General features: G+C 42.2%; 1 protein-coding gene across 2 annotated transcripts in view; it reads left to right on the forward strand.

The window, feature by feature from the left end:
* LOC135107988 (uncharacterized) overlaps positions 1-19,810 on the forward strand; it is a 93,401-nt gene that overhangs the window by 61,429 nt on the left and 12,162 nt on the right. For both annotated transcript variants that reach the window (XM_064018502.1, XM_064018500.1), the window contains exons 7-13: positions 3,458-3,683; positions 4,294-4,409; positions 6,115-6,219; positions 7,159-7,332; positions 7,859-8,037; positions 9,120-9,336; positions 10,043-10,204. In XM_064018502.1, the coding sequence (XP_063874572.1) occupies positions 3,458-3,683; positions 4,294-4,409; positions 6,115-6,219; positions 7,159-7,332; positions 7,859-8,037; positions 9,120-9,336; positions 10,043-10,204 (1,179 nt within the window). The remainder of the gene's footprint in view (positions 1-3,457; positions 3,684-4,293; positions 4,410-6,114; positions 6,220-7,158; positions 7,333-7,858; positions 8,038-9,119; positions 9,337-10,042; positions 10,205-19,810) is intronic.

The following is a 19,810-nucleotide window of genomic DNA, read 5'->3' on the forward strand; positions in this document are numbered from 1 at the left end:
CTTTTGTTTACACGCCGACGGGTCTTGTTTGGAGGAGGGGACGTGGGAAATAAAGGAAGGGACGAGTGGAAGAGAAGGGGAGGTATGGGGTGGGGGAAGGGAAGAAGGGAAGGGAGGGGAGGTTAACGCACAGAGTAAATTGGAAAGATGAAGGGACGAAGGAAACGAGAAGGAAAAAAGAAATAGCCTGGAGGGGAAGGAACGAGATGGAAGAGAAGGAAGAGGATGAGGAGGAGGAGGAGGAGGAGGGCGCCATGAAAATTTGTAATAAAGGTACTTACTGATTCATAGAAAGGAAAGGAAGAGGAAGAAGAGGACGAGAAGGAGGAGGAGAAGAAGGAGGAGGAGGAGGAGAAAGAGGATGGTGATGATGAGGAGAATCACATGTTACATAAGAACGGGTACTGTGAAACCTGTTCTGTAATCAAGGTACTTACTGAGTTATAAAAAGAGGAGGAGGAGGAGGAGGAAGAGTAGGAGGAAAAGGAAGACTACATAATATTGAATAAGAACAGGTACTTTGAAACTTGTTCTATAATAAAAAGTCCTTACTGATTTTTTTGAAGAGGAGGAGGAGGAGAAAAAGTGAAGAAGGAAAAATGACGCAAGATTACGTTTACGGAAAAGATACTATGAAATTTTGTTGTCCTGTAATGAAGATATCTACTAATATATATATATATATATATATATATATATATATATATATATATATATATATATATATATATATATATATATATATATATATATATATATATATATATATATATATATATATATATATATATATATATATATATATATATATATATATATAAAGGGGAGGAAGAGGAACAGAAGGAGTAGGAAAAAGATTACAAAACAGTAAATAAGAGATAGAGATACCACTAAATTTGCCGGTACGTAATGAGAGTACCTGGTCATATGTGTACTATTATATGCGTGAGAGAGAGAGAGAGAGAGAGAGAGAGAGAGAGAGAGAGAGAGAGAGAGAGAGAGAGAGAGAGAGAGAGAATGGAAACACAGCAAGTGGAAACAGTAATTCTGCTTTGTTCAGGGGTGAAGAAGAAGAAGAAAAGAAGAAGAAGAAGAAGAGAAGTAAAAGTAAAAGGAAGAGCATGATAGAAAAGCAAAAAAAAAAAAGAAATATGTATAATGAGGAAGGGAATAAAAGAAAGAAAGAAAGAATAATATTGATAGAAAACAAAAACAAATTATAAGGAGGAAGGGAATAAAAAAAGAAAGGGAGAATTATGATATACAAATATGAAAGAAAGCAGAAGAAATCAAGAAATGAGATTCTGGGATAATGAGAGAGAAACGATAAAAGATCAAAAGACGGTATAAATTAATAACTACTGAAAAGAGACGAGAGGAGGAGGAATGGAAAAAAGGAGAACGTAAAAGGAAGAAAAAGGAAAGAAGGAAGAACAAAAGCGTGAGGGAGGAAGAAGAAAAGGAAAAAAAAATGGAGGAAGGAAAGGAGGGAAAAGAAAGAAGGAAAGGAGAAAAGAAGAACGAATAAATATAGAAGAAGAAAAAGAAAGTAGAGAAAGAAAGAGGAGGAAGAGAGGAAGAAAGAGGAAGAGAGAAATGAGGAAAGGAGAAGAACGAAAGTAGGAAAGAGAAAGAAAAAAGACACGAAACAAACCAAACAAGAAAGAAAACGAAAGAAAAAAAAAGGAAGAAAGAAAGAGGTACAAAGAAACGAGGGCATAAAAAAACGGAAAGGGAGGAAGAAAAGAAGAGGAAGAAAGAACAAACACACACACACACACACACACACACACACACACACACACACACACACACACACACACACACACACACACACACACACACACACACACACACACAGAGCTCACAGTGTTTAGGTGGACTGGTGTCATATTCATGTTGCGTGAAAGAGGATGAGGACAGTGATGCACAATTGGCATTACTGGAGATGTGGGATGCTAGAGACACCGTGATTTACTTCTTTACGTGCTGAGAAATGGGCTGTGATGAGATGTAGCAGTAGTAGTAGTAGGAAGAGGAGAAGGAAAAGCAGAAGGAGAAGGAGGAGGAGGAGGAATACAAAAGTAGTAGTAGTAGTAGTAGTAGGAGGAGGAGGAGGAGGAGGAGGAAGAGGAGGATAGTTATTAGTATTTTATTTATTTATTTTATTTTATTTTTTTTTGTTGGTTGAAAAAATGATCATGTGTGTGTGTGTGTGTTCTCTCTCTCTCTCTCTCTCTCTCTCTCTCTCTCTCTCTCTCTCTCTCTCTCTCTCTCTCTCTCTCTCTCTCTCTCTCTCTCTCTCTCTCTCTGTGTGTGTGTGTGTGTGTGTGTGTGTGTGTGTGTGTGTGTGTGTTTGTGTGTTTGTGTCAATATTTAATCCGTATTGGGTTTATTCACTTTGAGTCACGTTCTGTGTAAATGCGCTCTCTCTCTCTCTCTCTCTCTCTCTCTCTCTCTCTCTCTCTCTCTCTCTCTCTCTCTCTCTCTCTCTCTCTCTCTCTCTCTCTCTCTCTCTCTCTCTCTCTCTCTTTCACCTGCCCTCTCTTCTCCTTTTTTCCTCATTATTAAGGCGCCACACTTCTGCTACCTACTCCTCTCTCTCTCTCTCTCTCTCTCTCTCTCTCTCTCTCTCTCTCTCTCTCTCTCTCTCTCTCTCTCTCTCTCTCTCAGTTTGTTTGTTTGCTTGTTTGTTTGTTTGGTTAGTTGGTTGGTTGATTAGTTGGTTGGGTCGTTGTTGTTGTTCTTTTCTTTCTCTTGTTATTGTTGTTGTTGTTATTCTTTTCTTCTTCATCTTCTTGTTCTTACCCCTCTCCTCCTCCTCCTCCTCCTCCTCCTCCTCCTCCTCCTCCTCCTCCTCCTGAAATTCAAGTTAATTTCACCACCACAAAGTAATCAACACACACACACACACACACACACACACACACACACACACACACACACACACACACACACACACACACACACACACACACACACACACACACAGACTAAACAAATAACAAGTTCACTACCGCGGGTCCTAGCAACAATAATAAGCTACCCACTCACTCTTACCTGACCTGCCTCATCACACAGCACAGTGGCACAGGTTATATAACAAGAATGACGTAAGTAAAATTCTCAGGAGCATTAGTGAGGATAGAAAAGTGATATTGTATTCAAGCTTTAAAAAAAAAATGTTAGATTTGAAGAAGAGATAAGAAAGTATTGTATGTGAACTGAGATTTGAAGAAGAGATAAGAAAGTATTGTACGTGAATTGGATGGACTCAGTAATCAGGTTATCAGTGTTGAGTCATTAGGGAGCTTTAAAAGATTTGGAAATTTATGGATGCGATGATAGGTGGATAAAAGCAGGCACATTTCATACAGGGACTGCCACATGTAGACTTGGTGGCTTCTTGCACCTTCCCTTGTTTTCCTACGTAACACCCCATATCCCTCCTCCTTAGGGTATGTTCTCCTACGCACTGCGGCACCCGAGACAACCAGCACAGGACGGGATAATGAACGAGGCGGGACTGACCCCTCTCACTCTCGCCTGCCGCCTCGCCCGCTCCACGATCTTCAAGGAGATGTTGGAGCTTACCTGTATAGAGTTCTGGCGCTACTCCAACATTACCTGCAGTGCTTACCCGCTCAATGCCCTGGACACCATTAGGCCCAGCGGGGAAACAAGTGAGTGTGAGAAACAGTGTGTGCTGCGTGGAGAGGTGAAAAAAGAAGGTAGTTAGATGACTATGTGGGAAGATGGAAGTTTTTATTTATTTATTTGTTTGTTTGTTTGTTTATTTTTTAGTGTTAGGTATGTGGGGTGCTTTATAAAGGGAGAGACTGAAAGGGAGACAAGAAGAGGGAAACTTTAGAGGACGTCAGAAGCGGCGAAAGAGTTTTGCGGTTGGAGGGAGAGTCAGAGAGAGAGAGAGAGAGAGAGAGAGAGAGAGAGAGAGAGAGAGAGAGAGAGAGAGAGAGTCATTAACATTATTCCTAACATTAAACTTACAATTTTTTATCCTTTTCCTTATTTTCATTTTAAGACGACTAAATCACACAATTTTAATTTTTACCTCCTCCTCCTCCTCCTCCTCCTCCTCCTCCTCCTCCTCCTCCTCCTCCTCCTCCTCCTCCTCCTCCTCCTCCACCACCATCTCCACCACCACCACCACCACCACCACCTGTACTATCCTGTCTCAGCGTAGAAAAGTCACCCAGACAGCCAAGTCGATACGTACCTCAGTGTCTACTGCTGTCTGGACTTCATTTGAATTTCTTTGTATTCCTCCCGCAGACTGGAACTCCGCCCTTATGATCATCCTGAACGGCACGAAGAGCGAGCACCTGGACATGCTAGAGGGCGGCATCATCCAGCGTCTGCTAGAGGAAAAATGGAAGACCTTCGCCAGGGTGAGTGTCTGTAGGAGGCGCTGAAGGAGGGGTGTTGGGGAGGAATGGAGGGATAGGTGAATGGGTTGAGACGCTGTAGAGGTGGATGATAGGAGTGTGATAAGGTGTTACGGTGCATCGGCGTAGTAGCATCAGACAAAGTTGTCACCGATGTACTTACCACAGTAGTCTTCTCTCTCTCTGGTTTTGTGTAGTGATGTTTAGTTCAGTAAGAATGAGCGGGGATGTAGAAACACCAGGTCACTAGAGTTTCTGTGTATTTACAAGATTTACACACGGAGGCAAGGCTGTCCACCGGACAAGCCACACACCCGAGCGCCGCCAGCGCCCCTCTGCCGGCACTCACTCACTCAGTGTGCCTAACCATGTTATAGTGTTGTGTTAACTGTGTGCAGGGGAAGACTGAACTTGTCGCTGATCACCTCTGTCAGAGCGAAGTCTAATATAATGATGGATGAGGTGAACATATGTGAGTAGCGAATGTCTCGAAGGTAAGTGATGAGGACAGAAGACATCAGATGACGAAAATTGTGAACTGCATAATGACCCAAAACCCTTTGGGACGGTGTACCCTTTGTACAGACAACTAACGGCAGCCGTGGGATGAGCGGTGGAAAATGGGTTCTAGAAGTATGACATGTTTGTAGGATCATCGTGTCATGGGTGTATGACCACGCACATGTTGCTAGTAAGTGGATGGTAAATAAAATGAGATGGGATGATGATGGGGTGAGTGCGTGGAGGAGGCTGGTGAAGGATGGGGTGATCGGGTGGAGGCGAGGGTGGAGGGAGTGGATGTGTGACCGAAGGAGTTGAATGGAAGGGTGGAAGAAAGGGTTGGTGTAGGAGTGGTTGAAGGAGTGAATGAAATGCAGGAATAAATGAAGAAGTGGCCTCCTCCTCCTCCTCCTCCTCCTCCTCCTCCTCCTGCAGCTCTTAACATTATTCATATAAACAGAGAACCTTATTACTTTTCTTAGACTTTTTTTTTCATACGCACCTCATCTAGCAGAATATTCCCCTTCTCCTCCTCCTCCTCCTCTATCGTTAAGAGTAATTAAGGGTCATTAAGCCGTCTTGGGCGTTTTTCAGGAGTCTTATTGCTAGGCCTATTGACGCTCTCCCCAGCCATTTGAGAAAGGTGTTTTGTAACTTCTTATTATGTTTATTACTTTTTTATTACTTTTTATTTGTTTTGTATAGATGTGTCCCCCTCTCTCACCTACTCTTATTCCTCTTACTCCTGTTCCTCTTCTCCTCCTCCTCCTTATCTACTTTTTTTCCTCTATTTCAAGTTCTCTCCTTCTTTAGAGTAATAATGTTCCAGTCTCTCTCTCTCTCTCTCTCTCTCTCTCTCTCTCTCTCTCTCTCTCTCTCTCTCTCTCTCTCTCTCTCTCTCTCTCTATCTGTCTATCTATCTATCTATCTATCTATCTCTCTATTTATCTATCTATTTATCTATCTATCTATCTATCTATCTATCTATCTTTATCCTTATTGTAATATCCTGTTTACTTTCCTATTGATTTTCCTATCTTATGTATTTATCTGGTTCATATTACCAGCTTATTTGCATATTATTATCACATCTTATGACTAAAACACTCGAAAGACACTATAGAAAGATCCAGCAACATTTACCCTTCCTTTATGTTCCCTTATGTACCTCTCCCTCCCTCTCTCTCTCTCTCTCTCCCTCCTTTAGAACCAGTTCCTGAAGCGCCTGGCCATCATGCTCCTGCAGTTGATCCTAATGAGTGGTTCTGTGTACCTAAGGCCTTGCTACTGCGGCCCCAGGGATATGGACAAGGTAAGGTGTGTGTAGGAGTGGGGGGTAAGTGGGTTTGTGTGTGGGGTGGGTAGTTGGGTAGATGGGGAGAAGGATGAGTGTGTTTAGGGTGAGATAGTAGACGATGGGTGTGTGTGTGTGTGTGTGTGTGTGTGTGGGTGGGTGTGTGTGTGTGTGTGTGTACCAGTCCGGTATTTCATCCATTCGTTTGTCTTCACTGGATTTAGTCACACTTGCAACGTCTCGCCTTTTCAACATCAAATTCTCGCGTTTAAGCTTTGAATCTGCGCGTGTAGTGTTTGCTTATATAATTTACTTTAATGTGTGTGTGTGTGTGTGTGTGTGTGTGTGTGTGTGTGTGTCTGTCTATCAAACTATCTTTATATCATCCTTATATTTAACTCATTATTTAGACCCTCAGTTCACACCTCCTCTAAACACCCTTACGCACTCATTATATTTAAAGGGAATGTAAAATAAAGCCTTGCCAAGAATATTCGTGACACCCTTTTTAAAATTTTTGTCTTCATTAGAAAGGGTAGAGCTTACCTGTCTCCTGTTCACCTTCACCAATATAGTCCTTGATTACTTAGCGATGAAGAAAGGTGTTACTTACCTGGAAGAGAGAGAGAGAGAGAGAGAGAGAGAGAGAGAGAGAGAGAGAGAGAGAGAGAGAGAGAGAGAGAGAGAGAGAGAGAGAGAGAGAGAGAGAGAGAGAGAGAGAGAGAGAGAGAGAGACTAAATAAACAAGTGCTTTTTTTGTCATGTAAGCTTTGTCAAGGCTTTTCTTTTCCTATTGTCCTCCACCACACCACAACCACAACCACAACCACCACCACCACCACCACCACCACCTCTTCCTCCTGCATTAATATTGAGTGATAATCGAATTCCTTCCTTTCATTTGCGTACATTTCCTGCTTCACTTTACCACCACCACCATCACCACCACCACCACAGAAAGACGAGGTAGTGCGAATGAAACTCTACAACGACTTCTTTGACAACGACGTGAAGAGCATTACTCGCTACTGCTTCGAGGCGGGAACCCTGGCCGGCGTCATCTCCTACGTGGTGTTCCAGCAGGGCGAGGAAATGATGAACCAGGGTATCGCTTCCTTCATGAGGGGCTTGGTGAGTGGCTAAAGGAGGCTGAGGAGGGCTAGTGAACTGGTTGGCTAGTTGACTGGTTAAGTGAGTGATTGGGTGTCTGACTGGTTGGAAGACTGATTGACCGGATTGACTTGCTGAATGATTGGTTGGCTTGTTGGTCGACTGCTGGTTTGTAGAAGAAAAAAGAAACTGAATGAGTGATGTCCGTATTATTAAACAATTCGTTACTTTCTCTCGACTGCTTTCAACAAGCTCTAATAGAAAATTGAGGGGCATTTTCAAAGGCGTTTTTATGCTTCTAATGGTAGTTTAACAATTTTGTATCATCAATGGGGAAAAAGAAAAATATAATTGAGAGCTTGCCTAATGAATCTTTTGGCCTTAGAAAATAGTCGTAACGAGGGAACAAAGCATTTAAGAATAGGATACTTAGAGAAAGGGAAAGAAAAGAGAGAAGAAAAAAAACGATCTACAGCTACATTACCTAACTTTCCATACCCCCTTCCTCTTCCTGCTCCTCCTCCTCCTCCTCCTGTTCCTCCGTCAGGCTGCTAACGCCCCCAAGGCAATCTTTCTGGTCTCCAACTTGTTAATAATGCTGTGTGTGCCGTGCCGGATCTCCTACTACTTCAGCGTGGACAAGGACACCACCTTTAGGTACATCGAGGACGAGCTGCTCTCCTACGCCGTGGCTGGGTCCTGGTTTATGCTCATGTTTTTTGCCGGGTGAGTGAAGGAGGGATGAGTGTGTGGGAGAGAGGATGAGGTGTGTGTGTGTGTGTGTGTGTGTGTGTGTTGTAAAAAAAATGTGAGAGGAAAGTAAGTGTGTGTGTGTGTGTGTGTGTGCGTGTGTGTGTGAATGAGAAGAAGAAAGAGGTTAAGAGTTGAAGTATGTGTTTGTGTGGGGGGGGAGAAGAAGGACGGTGAGGGGTGTGTGAGGTGAATTGTATGAAGGTGTGAGGGAGGAATAAGTATGTGGGATGATGTGAAGAGAGGGTGAGGGTGTGTAAGAGAAAAATGAAGGGTGAGAGTTTATGGGAGAAAGACGAAGGGTGTGGGTGTGTGTGGAGGGAAAGAGGGAGGATGAAGGGATGTATGGGAGAAAGAAAGGATGAGAGGTGTGTGGGAGAAAGAGGATTTGAGGGAAAAGGTTTGCAGTGTGGCAGAGTGTTTGAGAGGAGAGGTGTGAGTGAGATAAAGGGAGGAAGTTTGTTTGTTCGTTTGAGAGAGAGAGAGAGAGAGAGAGAGAGAGAGAGAGAGAGAGAGAGAGAGAGAGAATAAGCTAAATTTACGTTATTGTCATTATTATTGAAACAAGTTCACAGTAACTGAATAAAGCTAATAACATGGCATCCGCTGATCCGAGGCTTCATAGAGGAAAAGGATCAATCACAATATATGAACTCGACACAAACAACACATAATACTGGCAGCAGTTTTTACAATACATACAATAAATACAAATTGTGTAGCATTTTAATATCAGTAGCAGTAGTAGTTGCAGTAGTAGATAAAAAAAGACAGCCATCTCCTAACCAAACCTAACGTAACCTAACTAACCTAACGTAACCTAACTAACCTAACGTAACCTAACCTAACCTAACCTAACCTTAACACATAACCAAAACTAAGCACAATCACAGGTCACACTACAGAAGAACCTTAAATAATGAACAAATGCCACGTGACAAACAAATCTCTTCATTTTAACCTTTGTAGAGCTGGCAACCTCTCCCTTTTTTTCCCGTTTTCTACTCTATTCTCTTATCCTCTATGGCGTCACTGACCTCCACGTCCTTCTCCTGCAGCGCTCTGAAGCTGACGGGGCCCTTCGTGGTGATGATATACAAGATGATCTCCGGAGACATGTTCACTTTCAGCATCATTTATGGCATCATGCTGGTCGGGTTCTCTCAGGCCTTCTACTTCCTCAACAAGCACCCCAAGATGGACAAGGAGAGTAAATACGCCTCCTACCACTCCACCTGGATGGCGCTCTTCCACATGACTCTTGGGGATTATGATGTGAGTGTCCGTGGGTGTCCGTGGGTGTGTACGTGTTTTTTTCCTCATTTTTTTATTTGTTTTCTTGTTTGTTTATCTCGATTTTCCTGTTTCTCTATGTGTCTCGCTGTCGCTCCCTTCTTCCTTCCTTTACTGTCCTTCCTTTCCTCCCTCTTTTTTTTTTCAGTAACTCAATAACTCCAGTAACTTTCTCTCCTTCAGATATTCATTCTTCCTTCAATCAATCCCTTTATTCCTTTATTCATTTTTCTCTCCCTTCATTTCAACTTTTATATCCTCTCCTACTTCGTTATCCACGCCAATACTACCTATTTTACTCTCACACACAAATCCTTTCTCTCTCTCTCTCTCTCTCTCTCTCTCTCTCTCTCTCTCTCTCTCTCTCTCTCTCTCTCTCTCTCTCTCTCTCTCTCTCTCTCTCTCTCTCTCTCTCTCTCTCTCTCTCTCTCTCACCTTTCACATATACACGCCCACACACACACTCTCACTCACTCACTGTTCTCCTCTCTTCATTCCAGTACTTCATTCATTCTTTCACACGCAACGCACTCTCAAATTCTCTCTCACACTCTCCCTTCCAGTATTTCGTTTCATTATTCACACACACACACACACACACGCACACAGTCTCATTTTCTCATAATTATTTTATACACACACTTACAACCTCTCTCTCTCTCTCTCTCTCACTCTCTCTCCCTCCCAGTACAGCGCGATGGATCAGAACATCTACAGCGGCATGAGCAAGTTTGTGTTCCTCGTGTTCACCATCATGCTGCCCATTATGTTGCTCAATATGTTGATCGCTATGATGGCCAACACCTACAGCACTGTCATCTCCATGTCTGAGAAGGAGTGGGTCAAGGCGGTGAGTGTTGCTGTCGTTGTTCTTGTTTGGTTCTGTTGTTTTTGTTGTTGGTGGTGGTGGTGGTGCTGGTGAAGTGACTGGGGTTTTGTGAGCTTTTTCTTTTGTGGTGTGATTGGTGTTTTGTCGTCCGTGTTAGTGCGGGTGGTTGTGTGTTGGTTGTGTTATGGATGGGGATTGTGTGGTGTGAGTGTTACTAGTCGTTGTATCGCCTCGAATAGTCAGGCACTGTTTCGTTATTGACTTGCATCGCCGCCGCCGTTGAGAAGTCGGATACCCTTGGCCCGCGCTAGTAAACCCCCCGTCTGGCCATCGAGTGTGTCTTACCCACACCTCCAGCAGCAGCCACCACCCACGCATTAGAGACATTCAGGTTATCGGCCATTACGGGACAAGGAGCATAAGTTTTGGCAGAAGTGTTAGCAGTTATTGCGCCGTCTAGTGGCGTTCGACAATGACCTGAATGACTGGAGTACGTACGAGTACTGTGAAGTTGTCGAACAGTGCTTCGTGGTAAATGATGCAGCTTCCCCATTCAAGAAAACTTCTGTTCTTTTATGCTCCATTAGGGCGCGGCGCCGGCTTGCACACGCATGAAAAATGCCGTGGCTCCTAAGCCTCCGAAAGTGCTCAAATTTGAAGAAATCACCGCTATCCTGAGAAAATTGTACTAGTCACCAACAACCCCCAGATTGGAAAGACTCAGGTTGAACAATGTTTCACAGGAAGCTAATCAACGAGTCACCGAGTTCGTGTCGGCGCTCAGAAGACTGTCGACTACATGCAGTTTCGGCAGTGACCTGGATGAGGCGTGGAGGGATCGCCCCGTGTTTGGAATGCGTGACGCGAATATCCAAAAGCTGCTTGGTGTCCACGATCTCATCTTTGACAAAAAACACAGAAGAACGCCTTGAGTACAGAGACGGCCGAGCGTGGAGCTTCGGAGCTTCACACCAGCCCATGACTCAAACGCTCAACAATGTGTCGTCAGTCAGCCCGCTGCACGTGTGGTGGTGTGTTACTGCTGTGGAGAACTTGGCCGTGACACGTGTGAGGGAGTAGAAAGGGTTGTCACATGCTACTCCTTTGCAGGGGAACTCTAGGGGACCAACAACATATCATCCTAGAGAGCGGAACCGTGCAAGGGACAATAACGGTTCTAGGGGCGTGAAATATGTTGTAGAAAGTGAAAGTGATACGGAAGAACTGTACTGCGTGCATGGAGATGATGAACCTTGGGTGATAGTGTTAAATGGTGCTTCCAAGGCTGTGGAGGTGGTGGACCAGCACTACAGATCATTAGTGAGTCCACGTATAGACGATCATGGCCTCAAGGTAAAGGCCCGGTGTTTCAGTCTTCCAAGGCGGTGCTGCGTGTGTGCAAGTGAGTGTTGTGTGTGTTTTTGGTTTGTGGTGGAGCTATGGGTGTTTTTGTGCGTAATGGTGTTTTTTTTTATTTGTTTTTGTGGTGATGTTTTGATGTCAGTTTTATTTATTTACTTATTTATTTCTTGTTTTTGTGTGTTTTTTTTTTCTTTTATATCTCCGTTGTATTGTGAGTTCTTTTTTTTTTGTTTATTTTATTGTTTTCTCGTGTCCTTCTTTTTATTTGCATTTCTTTTCTGTTTTGTGTGGATATGAAGAGGGATTTATTTATGTATTCATTTATATATTTTATATATTGATTTTTTTTACCATTTTTTTTATTTTCTTACTACTACTACTACTACTACTGCTGCTGCTGCTGCTCCTACTCCTGTTGCTACTCCTGTTGCTACTCCTGTTGCTGCTGCTACTACTACTACTACTACTACTACTACTACTACTATACTACTACTACTACTACTATTGCTTTTACTACCTTATATTTTTTTTCAAAAACTCTTCTTTCGATCTCTCAGCCCTCCAATCTCCTCCTCCTCTGCTCCTCCTCCTCTGCTCCTCCTCCTCCTCTTCCTCCTCCTCCTCCTCCTCCTCGTGAACACAACAATTTTTCACATCACATGGGCGACATTTTTTCTTCCTGGCGGCACAGATTTTTTTTTCCCACGACAAGTTTTCAATGAAGTCTGGGGGATAAATAAAGTTTGATGGCTGATAGAAGAATAGTATCAAGTCTTCCATCCTGTTTCCTGCCACCCACATGCTCTCTCTCTCTCTCTCTCTCTCTCTCTCTCTCTCTCTCACTCTCTCTCCTCTCCCTCTCTCTCTCTCTCTCTCTCTCTCTCTCTCTCTCTCTCTCTCTCTCTCATCTCTCTCTCCTCTCTCTCTCTCTCTCTCTCTATATATATATATATATATTTATTTTTTTTTCTTTTCGTTTCGTTTGTTCTCATTTTTTGGTTTGTATTTCCTCCTCTTTCCATTATACGCAATTTTTGTTTCTCGCCTTTTGTTCTTCGTATTTTTTTTCTATAGTTTTCTTTCATCTTTACAATGTTTTTTCTTTGTTCCCCAGTTTTATTTTTATATATTCTCACTTTTCTCTTTTTGATCCTTTTTTTTTTATTATATGCCCTCGTATTTTTTTTATTATCTTTTTTTTTATTTTTAGTATTCCCTTAATGTTTCTCTCCCTTTCTGTTGTAATTCTGTGTTTTCCTTTTTTTTTCCTCTTTCTTTTTACCCGTGTTGTCTGTGTTATTCATAATAGTTTTCCTTTCTTTTCTCCTTTTATTTTCACCCTATTCTCTATTTTCCCCTCTCTTTCCTCTTTTAGTTTCTCTTCACCCCAACTTTTTCGTACCCCATTTTCTCCTTTTTATCTTTTATCCCCCCCCTTTTTTCTCTCCCCGTTTTAAATTTTCCTCTCTTTTCCCCTCTTTGGTTTTCCTTTCTTTCCCCTTTCCCCTCTTTTTTCCCCACTGGTATTCCCTTTACGTATTCCGACCCATGCCCACGCTCGTCACCCCAGGCATCTTTTAAAACCTCCCCACGTCTCGTACATATATTTAACGCTAAAGGAAGAATGTATGTTCCTGTGTCACCCTGTATGGGTGTAAGGTGTAGGCAGGCGAAGGACCCACACGTATGCCTATCCAGCCTAAAAGATTCATCGTAGGCATATCAGGTATCTATGTTACCTACACTGATCTGCATATCTTGGTTGGAGGTTTCCTTATTTTTTTTTTTTTTTTTTTTATTGTTGGTGTTGGATTTACTGTTTTATTTGCTTTTTTTTTTGTCCAGTTTTCTTTATTTCATCTCTTTATTTTTCACTGTCTTCTTTTGCTTTTGTTTTCTTCTTTTCTCCTGATTATTTTTTTTATCATCACTATTGGTTGTTCTACTTTATTTGTCTTTTGTTTAACTTTTTTTTTTCTCCTGATTTTTTTTTGTTATTGTGTTATTGTTACTTGGATTTACTTTTTTTTCCATCCCTTTATGACTCACCGTCTTCTTTTTTCTATTGTTTTCTTCTTTTTTGTTCTGATTTTTTTCTTTTTTATCATCACTTGGTTTTACTTTATTTTTTGTCTTTTGCTTAACTTTCTTCTTTTTCTTCGTCTCTTTCACTGCGGTGTCAACGATTTACTACACTAAAACACGGTGCTAATCTCCACACACATCTACAAGAAAGAAAAAAAAAAAGAATTATAAGAAAAAAAAGAGCAGATTTTACTTATTTTGGCCAGTTTCTGTCGTGTCTCTGCCTGAATCGGTATCAACAATTTACTGCACTAAAAAAACACGTTCCAAAATTTTCATAGTCCCCCCTACGAGAAAGAAAAGAATAAAGAAAGGATAAATTTTCCAATATCTAGGTACAGTAATGTTTAGAGGTTGCAGTAAGACTAAAAACAAATGCCTCAGAATGCTTTATGAATAAAGAACCATGAGTGTTGTAGCAGCGAACGACTTAAGACAAATGAAAAGAAAAAAAAAAAGTAAAGGGAAAGAAAGCAAAGGCAAAGGTGTCATGTCTAATGTACTTTAAAAAAAAGTCTTCGTTATAACAATTACTGGAAGGTGTAAAACATTCGTACGTCACAGAAAAGAAAAAAAAACTCAGTGGAGTTCTGATTTTGGAATCTTTGTGTTCAGAAATGGAAAAAAAAAATGTGGAGGAAGGAATATTTGTAGTTGAAGATTCTGGGGCGACAAGGAGGAAGAGGAGGAGGAGGAGGAGGAGGAGGGAAGAGGAAGAGGAAGATGGAGTGGAGACAGACGAATATGCTAGAAAATGGAAAGAGGGAATAGGAGAGGGAGAAATATAAAAGTATTGATGTTTTAAGAGTGAAGGAAGGGAAGGAAAGAAACACAAAGGAACACAAAAGGGAATGGACGAAGCTACCCGTGAAGGATATAGAAAGATGGACTGGTTTGCAAGGAAATGGATGAAGACAAATAGTTACGCAAATGATAAGCAGACAGACAAAGAAGGAAAAAGCAGAGAGAGAGAGAGAGAGAGAGAGAGAGAGAGAGAGAGAGAGAGAGAGAGAGAGAGAGAGAGAGAGAGAGAGAGAGAGAAATCAGTGAAACGAATAATGAGAGAGAGGAGAGAAAGAAAACGAAAGATCAGAAGAAGGGATAACTAAATAGAACACAATGAAGAACACATTGTAGGAGTGAGAAGCAAGAAAATGATAAACTAGAAAGAAAAGCTGATTAAGGAGATAAGTCAAGAGGGAAGAGGCAGAGAGGATTCACCCTTCTGTCACCCGCGTTAAGCCTTAGGTTCCTCTGTCTGCCAGTTTATTGCTGAGACGCGCATCCTCTCCGCTGAGCCTCCGGGAAGGGACGGCTGAGTCACTTAACCTGTTTTATTGTTCTCATACTTCACTGACTTATACTTCACATGCTCCCCTGCCACACATTTTGCTCACTTTGAAACCATAACTCCTCCCCAAACCAGTAATTTTGAGATGGAGAAATTATTAAAGGAGACTCAGGAAAGGGAGGACAGTAGTTGACGGGGCCATCAACTCTCTCTCTCTCTCTCTCTCTCTCTCTCTCTCTCTCTCTCTCTCTCTCTGGAAAGGGAGACACGCCGCTAACACAGGCAGAGGTCCACTACACACTTCTCCCTGGTTCACTCACTCCTCTCCCTCCTTCCACAGTCTACTCCCCCTTCCCCCCACCCACCCCTTGCCTCCTTCCCCCCGCTGCTGTTACCCATTCACTCAGCAGCTGTTTAGTTATTGGATCACGTTAGTCTCTGCATAATTACCATCAGCGTTCAGTGTTGGGCCAGGATAGATCTTCACTTGTTCCTGTTTTACGAGTTAATTTGGATGTTCCTGTTTGGTGTTTGTTTTAGTGTTTTGTGATTTATAAGGGAGGTGAAATTCCAAATTCTCTCTCTCTCTCTCTCTCTCTCTCTCTCTCTCTCTCTCTCTCTCTCTCTCTCTCTCTCTCTCTCTCTCTCTCTCTCTCTCTCTCTCTCTCTCTCTCTCTCTCTCTCTCTCTCTCTCACACACACACAGAGCAGATCTGTACATTTGTGTCGTGGGGCGGCAGGTTGTGGTGGTGGTGGAGGTGGTGGAGGCTGCGCGTCTTATGTAAGATAGGAAGAGGAAAGTCATTCACATACCTCCCTATTGATGGCGTGAGGGGAGAGGGATGGGATTGGCTTCGTATTGCACTTAGGATGAGAGAATAGTTATAATACCCAGCTCTTTGGCCATCCTCAGAAATAATGAGCCTCTGCTCTAATTATAAAGAGAGGTACAGAAAAGTGTGTATTGTCGTCTGTGTGGTGGGGAAAAGAGGAAGGACTGGGAGAGTGATGAAATGTCAGGAATTGCTCTTCGCCTCGCCCCGCCCTCCCCCTCCACCGTCTCAGGCAGTAGTTTAATTAATACTGATCCGGCACAGCGGGTCGGTGCTGGAGGTACCCGTCACCCTGCACTGGCCTCTGCTGCCGGTGACGGACGTCGTCCTGCGGCTGATGCCCCGCACCCGCGGCGGGAGCGTCACCGTACGGGGCGTGCTGGTGCCCCATCCGCAGGGCGCCCGCCCCGTATGGCGGCTGATTGGAGTCTATGAGTACCTGGAGCGATCCATGGCGCTGATTCGATTCTACGACTTCGCCACGCGGCGACGTGAGGCCGCAGCGAGGCGAGGCGCGATTGGCTTCGCTGAGCTGCGGGCTCTGGACGAACATCTACCTCAGCGGGACGCCCGGCGGGAGACGGCAGACGCAACGGTGGCTGATCTTGGGGGTGGTGCGCGGGGCACTGCGCGCCGTGCCCTTCCTGTGCAGCGCAGCCTTTCCCGCAGGCCGCGACTTGCAGGACTGGGTGGCGGACGGCAGTGCACTCCTTCCCCGCCCATCCCTGAGTGACGACTGAGGCGCCGTGCCTTGGAGCCAAGGACCCCTGGGGGCTTGGAGCCTTGGAGCTCAGGAGCCTTAACTGGAGCCTTGGAGCTCAGGAACCTTGGAGACTTGTAGCTTTGTAGCCCAGGCTATACCGTACTCCAATCTGATCAACGGCATTGGACAGACGAACAGCAAGGACATACTGACAAACAGATGAACGGCAAGAATAAACTGACAGACAAACGGCAAAAACGAACAGAAGAACGGCAAGGACAAATAGACGAACGGCAAGGACAAACAGATAAATGACAAGGACAGACAAATGGCAAGGACAAACAGACAAATGGCAGGGACAAGCTGACAAGCGTTAAGGACAAAATAGACAAGGATACGAACGATGGCGGCGACAACAAACAATCAGACAAATGATGGCGACAAATAGACAAGCAGACAAACAATGGTGGCAGCAAACAGACAAACAGACAAATATGGCGATGACAGACAAGCGATGGCGACGGCAAACAGACGAGTAGCGGCGTCTGTTCACCTCTACTCTAAACATTTTTTTCTCGTTTTCTCAAATTTCTCTTTTCGTTTTCTTCATTTTTTCTTTTTTTTTTCCTTATCCAACTCCTTATTTTATCGTTTCTATTCTCCAGCCATTCGTCCATTTCCGTTTCCGTTCATACTACAATAAAAAATAATGAATCCTTTCACGTTTATCTTGAGTCCCTCGCCTGTGTCTTCTTTATTGCAGTTTTTCCTTTGCTTCCCTCTCACTCTAGTCTTCACACACTCATTGGATTTTCCTTCTATTCCTACAACTAACATCCTTTCGCTTTACCTCAAACTTCTCCTATTTTGCACATGTCACCTTATTCCCCTTCTGTTTGTCATGTCATCTTAATTATTCTCCCATTCGTTATGTCAGCTTATTCCCTTCCTTCTTTTCATGTCATCTTATTCTCCTCCTATATCTTATTCTCCTCCTATTTGTCATGTCACCTTATTCTCCTACTCACTTGTCACCTTATTCTCCTACGTCATCCTGGCATGTCAAAGGTGCTGACAGTGAGGGAGAGGGAAGGGATGGCCTTTGTACTGTACTTGTGTGAAAATAGTTGGAATTCTTCTCTTGGGCCATCTATAAGAGCGAGTATAAGAGCGAGCGAGAGAGAGAGAGAGAGAGAGAGAGAGAGAGAGAGAGAGAGAGAGAGAGAGAGAGAGAGAGAGAGAGTCCCCTTAACACATTCATTAACTCTAAAAGTAAAATTCCTATTGGCTAATCACCGTATCCAAAGCTTTGATGTGAATGGCTGAAGGAGGAAAGAACTGAAATGTGACTGGCTGGGCTGAGTAGAAGCGGAGTTATGATTTGTCAGTCAGAGAGAGAGAGAGAGAGAGAGAGAGAGAGAGAGAGAGAGAGAGAGAGAGAGAGAGAGAGAGAGAGAGGGAGAGAGAGAGAGAGAGAGAGAGAGAGAGGAGAAGGCTCGCTCATTAGGACAGTACTGAGAATGTTGGTGCAGGTGAACAAAAACAAAAATCAGGAAGTTTATTTCTGAGAAGCGTGTTTATATCATGTTGGTCTTGCGAGATTTCCCGCACTTGTTTGAACTTGTAAACTCTCCATTCGTAACAATTTATCAACTGTAAGAGATTAAACATTTTTTATAATACTGTATATATAAACACGAGAATTCCCATGTATGCTTAGACTTTTAAACTCTTCATCCTTGAAACTTCATTATCCGTTGTAGAGTGGAGTTATTTATTCTTTCAATGCTGTATGTCTTTTAGAACGTGTGGTAAAAGTTGAAATTAAATACTTAATTCTTAAAACTTTATTACCTATTGTAGATTAAATTTATTTTTCTCCTTTAATAAACAGTCTATCTTTTTGAGCTTAAGATTAACAAGAGATTTTGATATTTTTAGAGCCTGAGATATATCACGACACTTGTTAGACATTCGTTATGTTTTGAACATTTCGTTCTTAAAAGTGAATGAAACACTTTGGCAAATTAGTTTTATTTTTTTTTATTCTTTCTGGTTCTGTTTTTACATTCGGTGATTATGTTTCAAAAGTTTTCCTGATAAGCCACGGCATCACCTAAGCAAGGCTGTAACTTTTTTACCTTTTATCGGGGGATTTACATAACTCGCGGCTTTCGTAACATGCTCCCCGGCTGCCTGTTCCATTATTTATCAAGTTGTGTAGTAATCGAGTTTGTAAAGGATCTTTTTTTTATGAACATTTTTCACTAGTTAAGAAAAGCAACTAGCCAGTGAAACCATACGCGTCCGTAGCCCCGTCTAAAGTTCTGCTTATTAATTTTTTTTTTTTTAAGTGTTCATTTAATTAGAAGAGAGAAGAGAGGGAGAAGATATGAAAGAGAAAAAATAAAAGCGATCCTTCCTCGTATGACGCTCTTACTTTTACATTATTTATCATGTCTTTTTTTAACAATTAAGTTGAGATTTTTATGCTTTTATCTATTATTACAAAAAAAAAAAAAAAGCCATTGAAAACAGGCCCACTGGTTTAGATTTTTAAAAAGTGACCGTTTCAAAGAGAGAGAGAGAGAGAGAGAGAGAGAGAGAGAGAGAGAGAAATATTAAGGGAGAGAGAGAGAGAGAGAGAGAGAGAGAGTCCCCTTAACACATTCATTAACTCTAAAAGTAAAATGAAAACCAAACTTGTACATTCCTCCTAGTTTTCCATTATTTATCAAGCTTTGTTTCATCATCAAGCTGGTAAGGGGTTTTAATGTACATTTTTTCCATCAATATCAAAGCAAAAGGAAAAAAATAATGATAATAATAAATCAATCAATAAACAATTCGCCATTGCAGCCAGTAACCGGCAACAGTCTCCAATCCTCGCTGTCGTTACATTCCAAGAAGTATACGTTTCAGAAGTCACTCCCCCCTTCCCCCTCCGCCCTGCAGTCCTCCCCTCTAATAAGAGAAAGAGAGGAAAAAAAGATATTACAACAAATGAAGATTAATCATTTCTCTTTCTTTTCTGCCACTTTTCATGATTTATTTATTTATTTTTTTCATTTTAGTAATCAAACTGGTGAAGAAGATTTTTCATGCTTTCTCTTTCTTTTCTGCCACTTTTCATGATTTATTTTATTTATTTATTTTTTTTCATTTTAGTAATCACACTGGTGAAGAAGATTTTTCATGCTTTCTCTTTCTTTTCTGCCACTTTTCATGATTTATTTTATTTTTTATTTATTTTTTTCATTTTAGTAATCAAACTGGTGAAGAAGATTTTCATGCATTCTTTTTCCAGTCATTACAAAAAAAAAAAAAAACAAGAAGAAGAACAAGATAGAAAA

This window comes from Scylla paramamosain, chromosome 16, assembly GCF_035594125.1.
Source record: "Scylla paramamosain isolate STU-SP2022 chromosome 16, ASM3559412v1, whole genome shotgun sequence".
In the NCBI taxonomy this organism is placed as follows: Eukaryota; Metazoa; Arthropoda; class Malacostraca; order Decapoda; family Portunidae; genus Scylla; species Scylla paramamosain.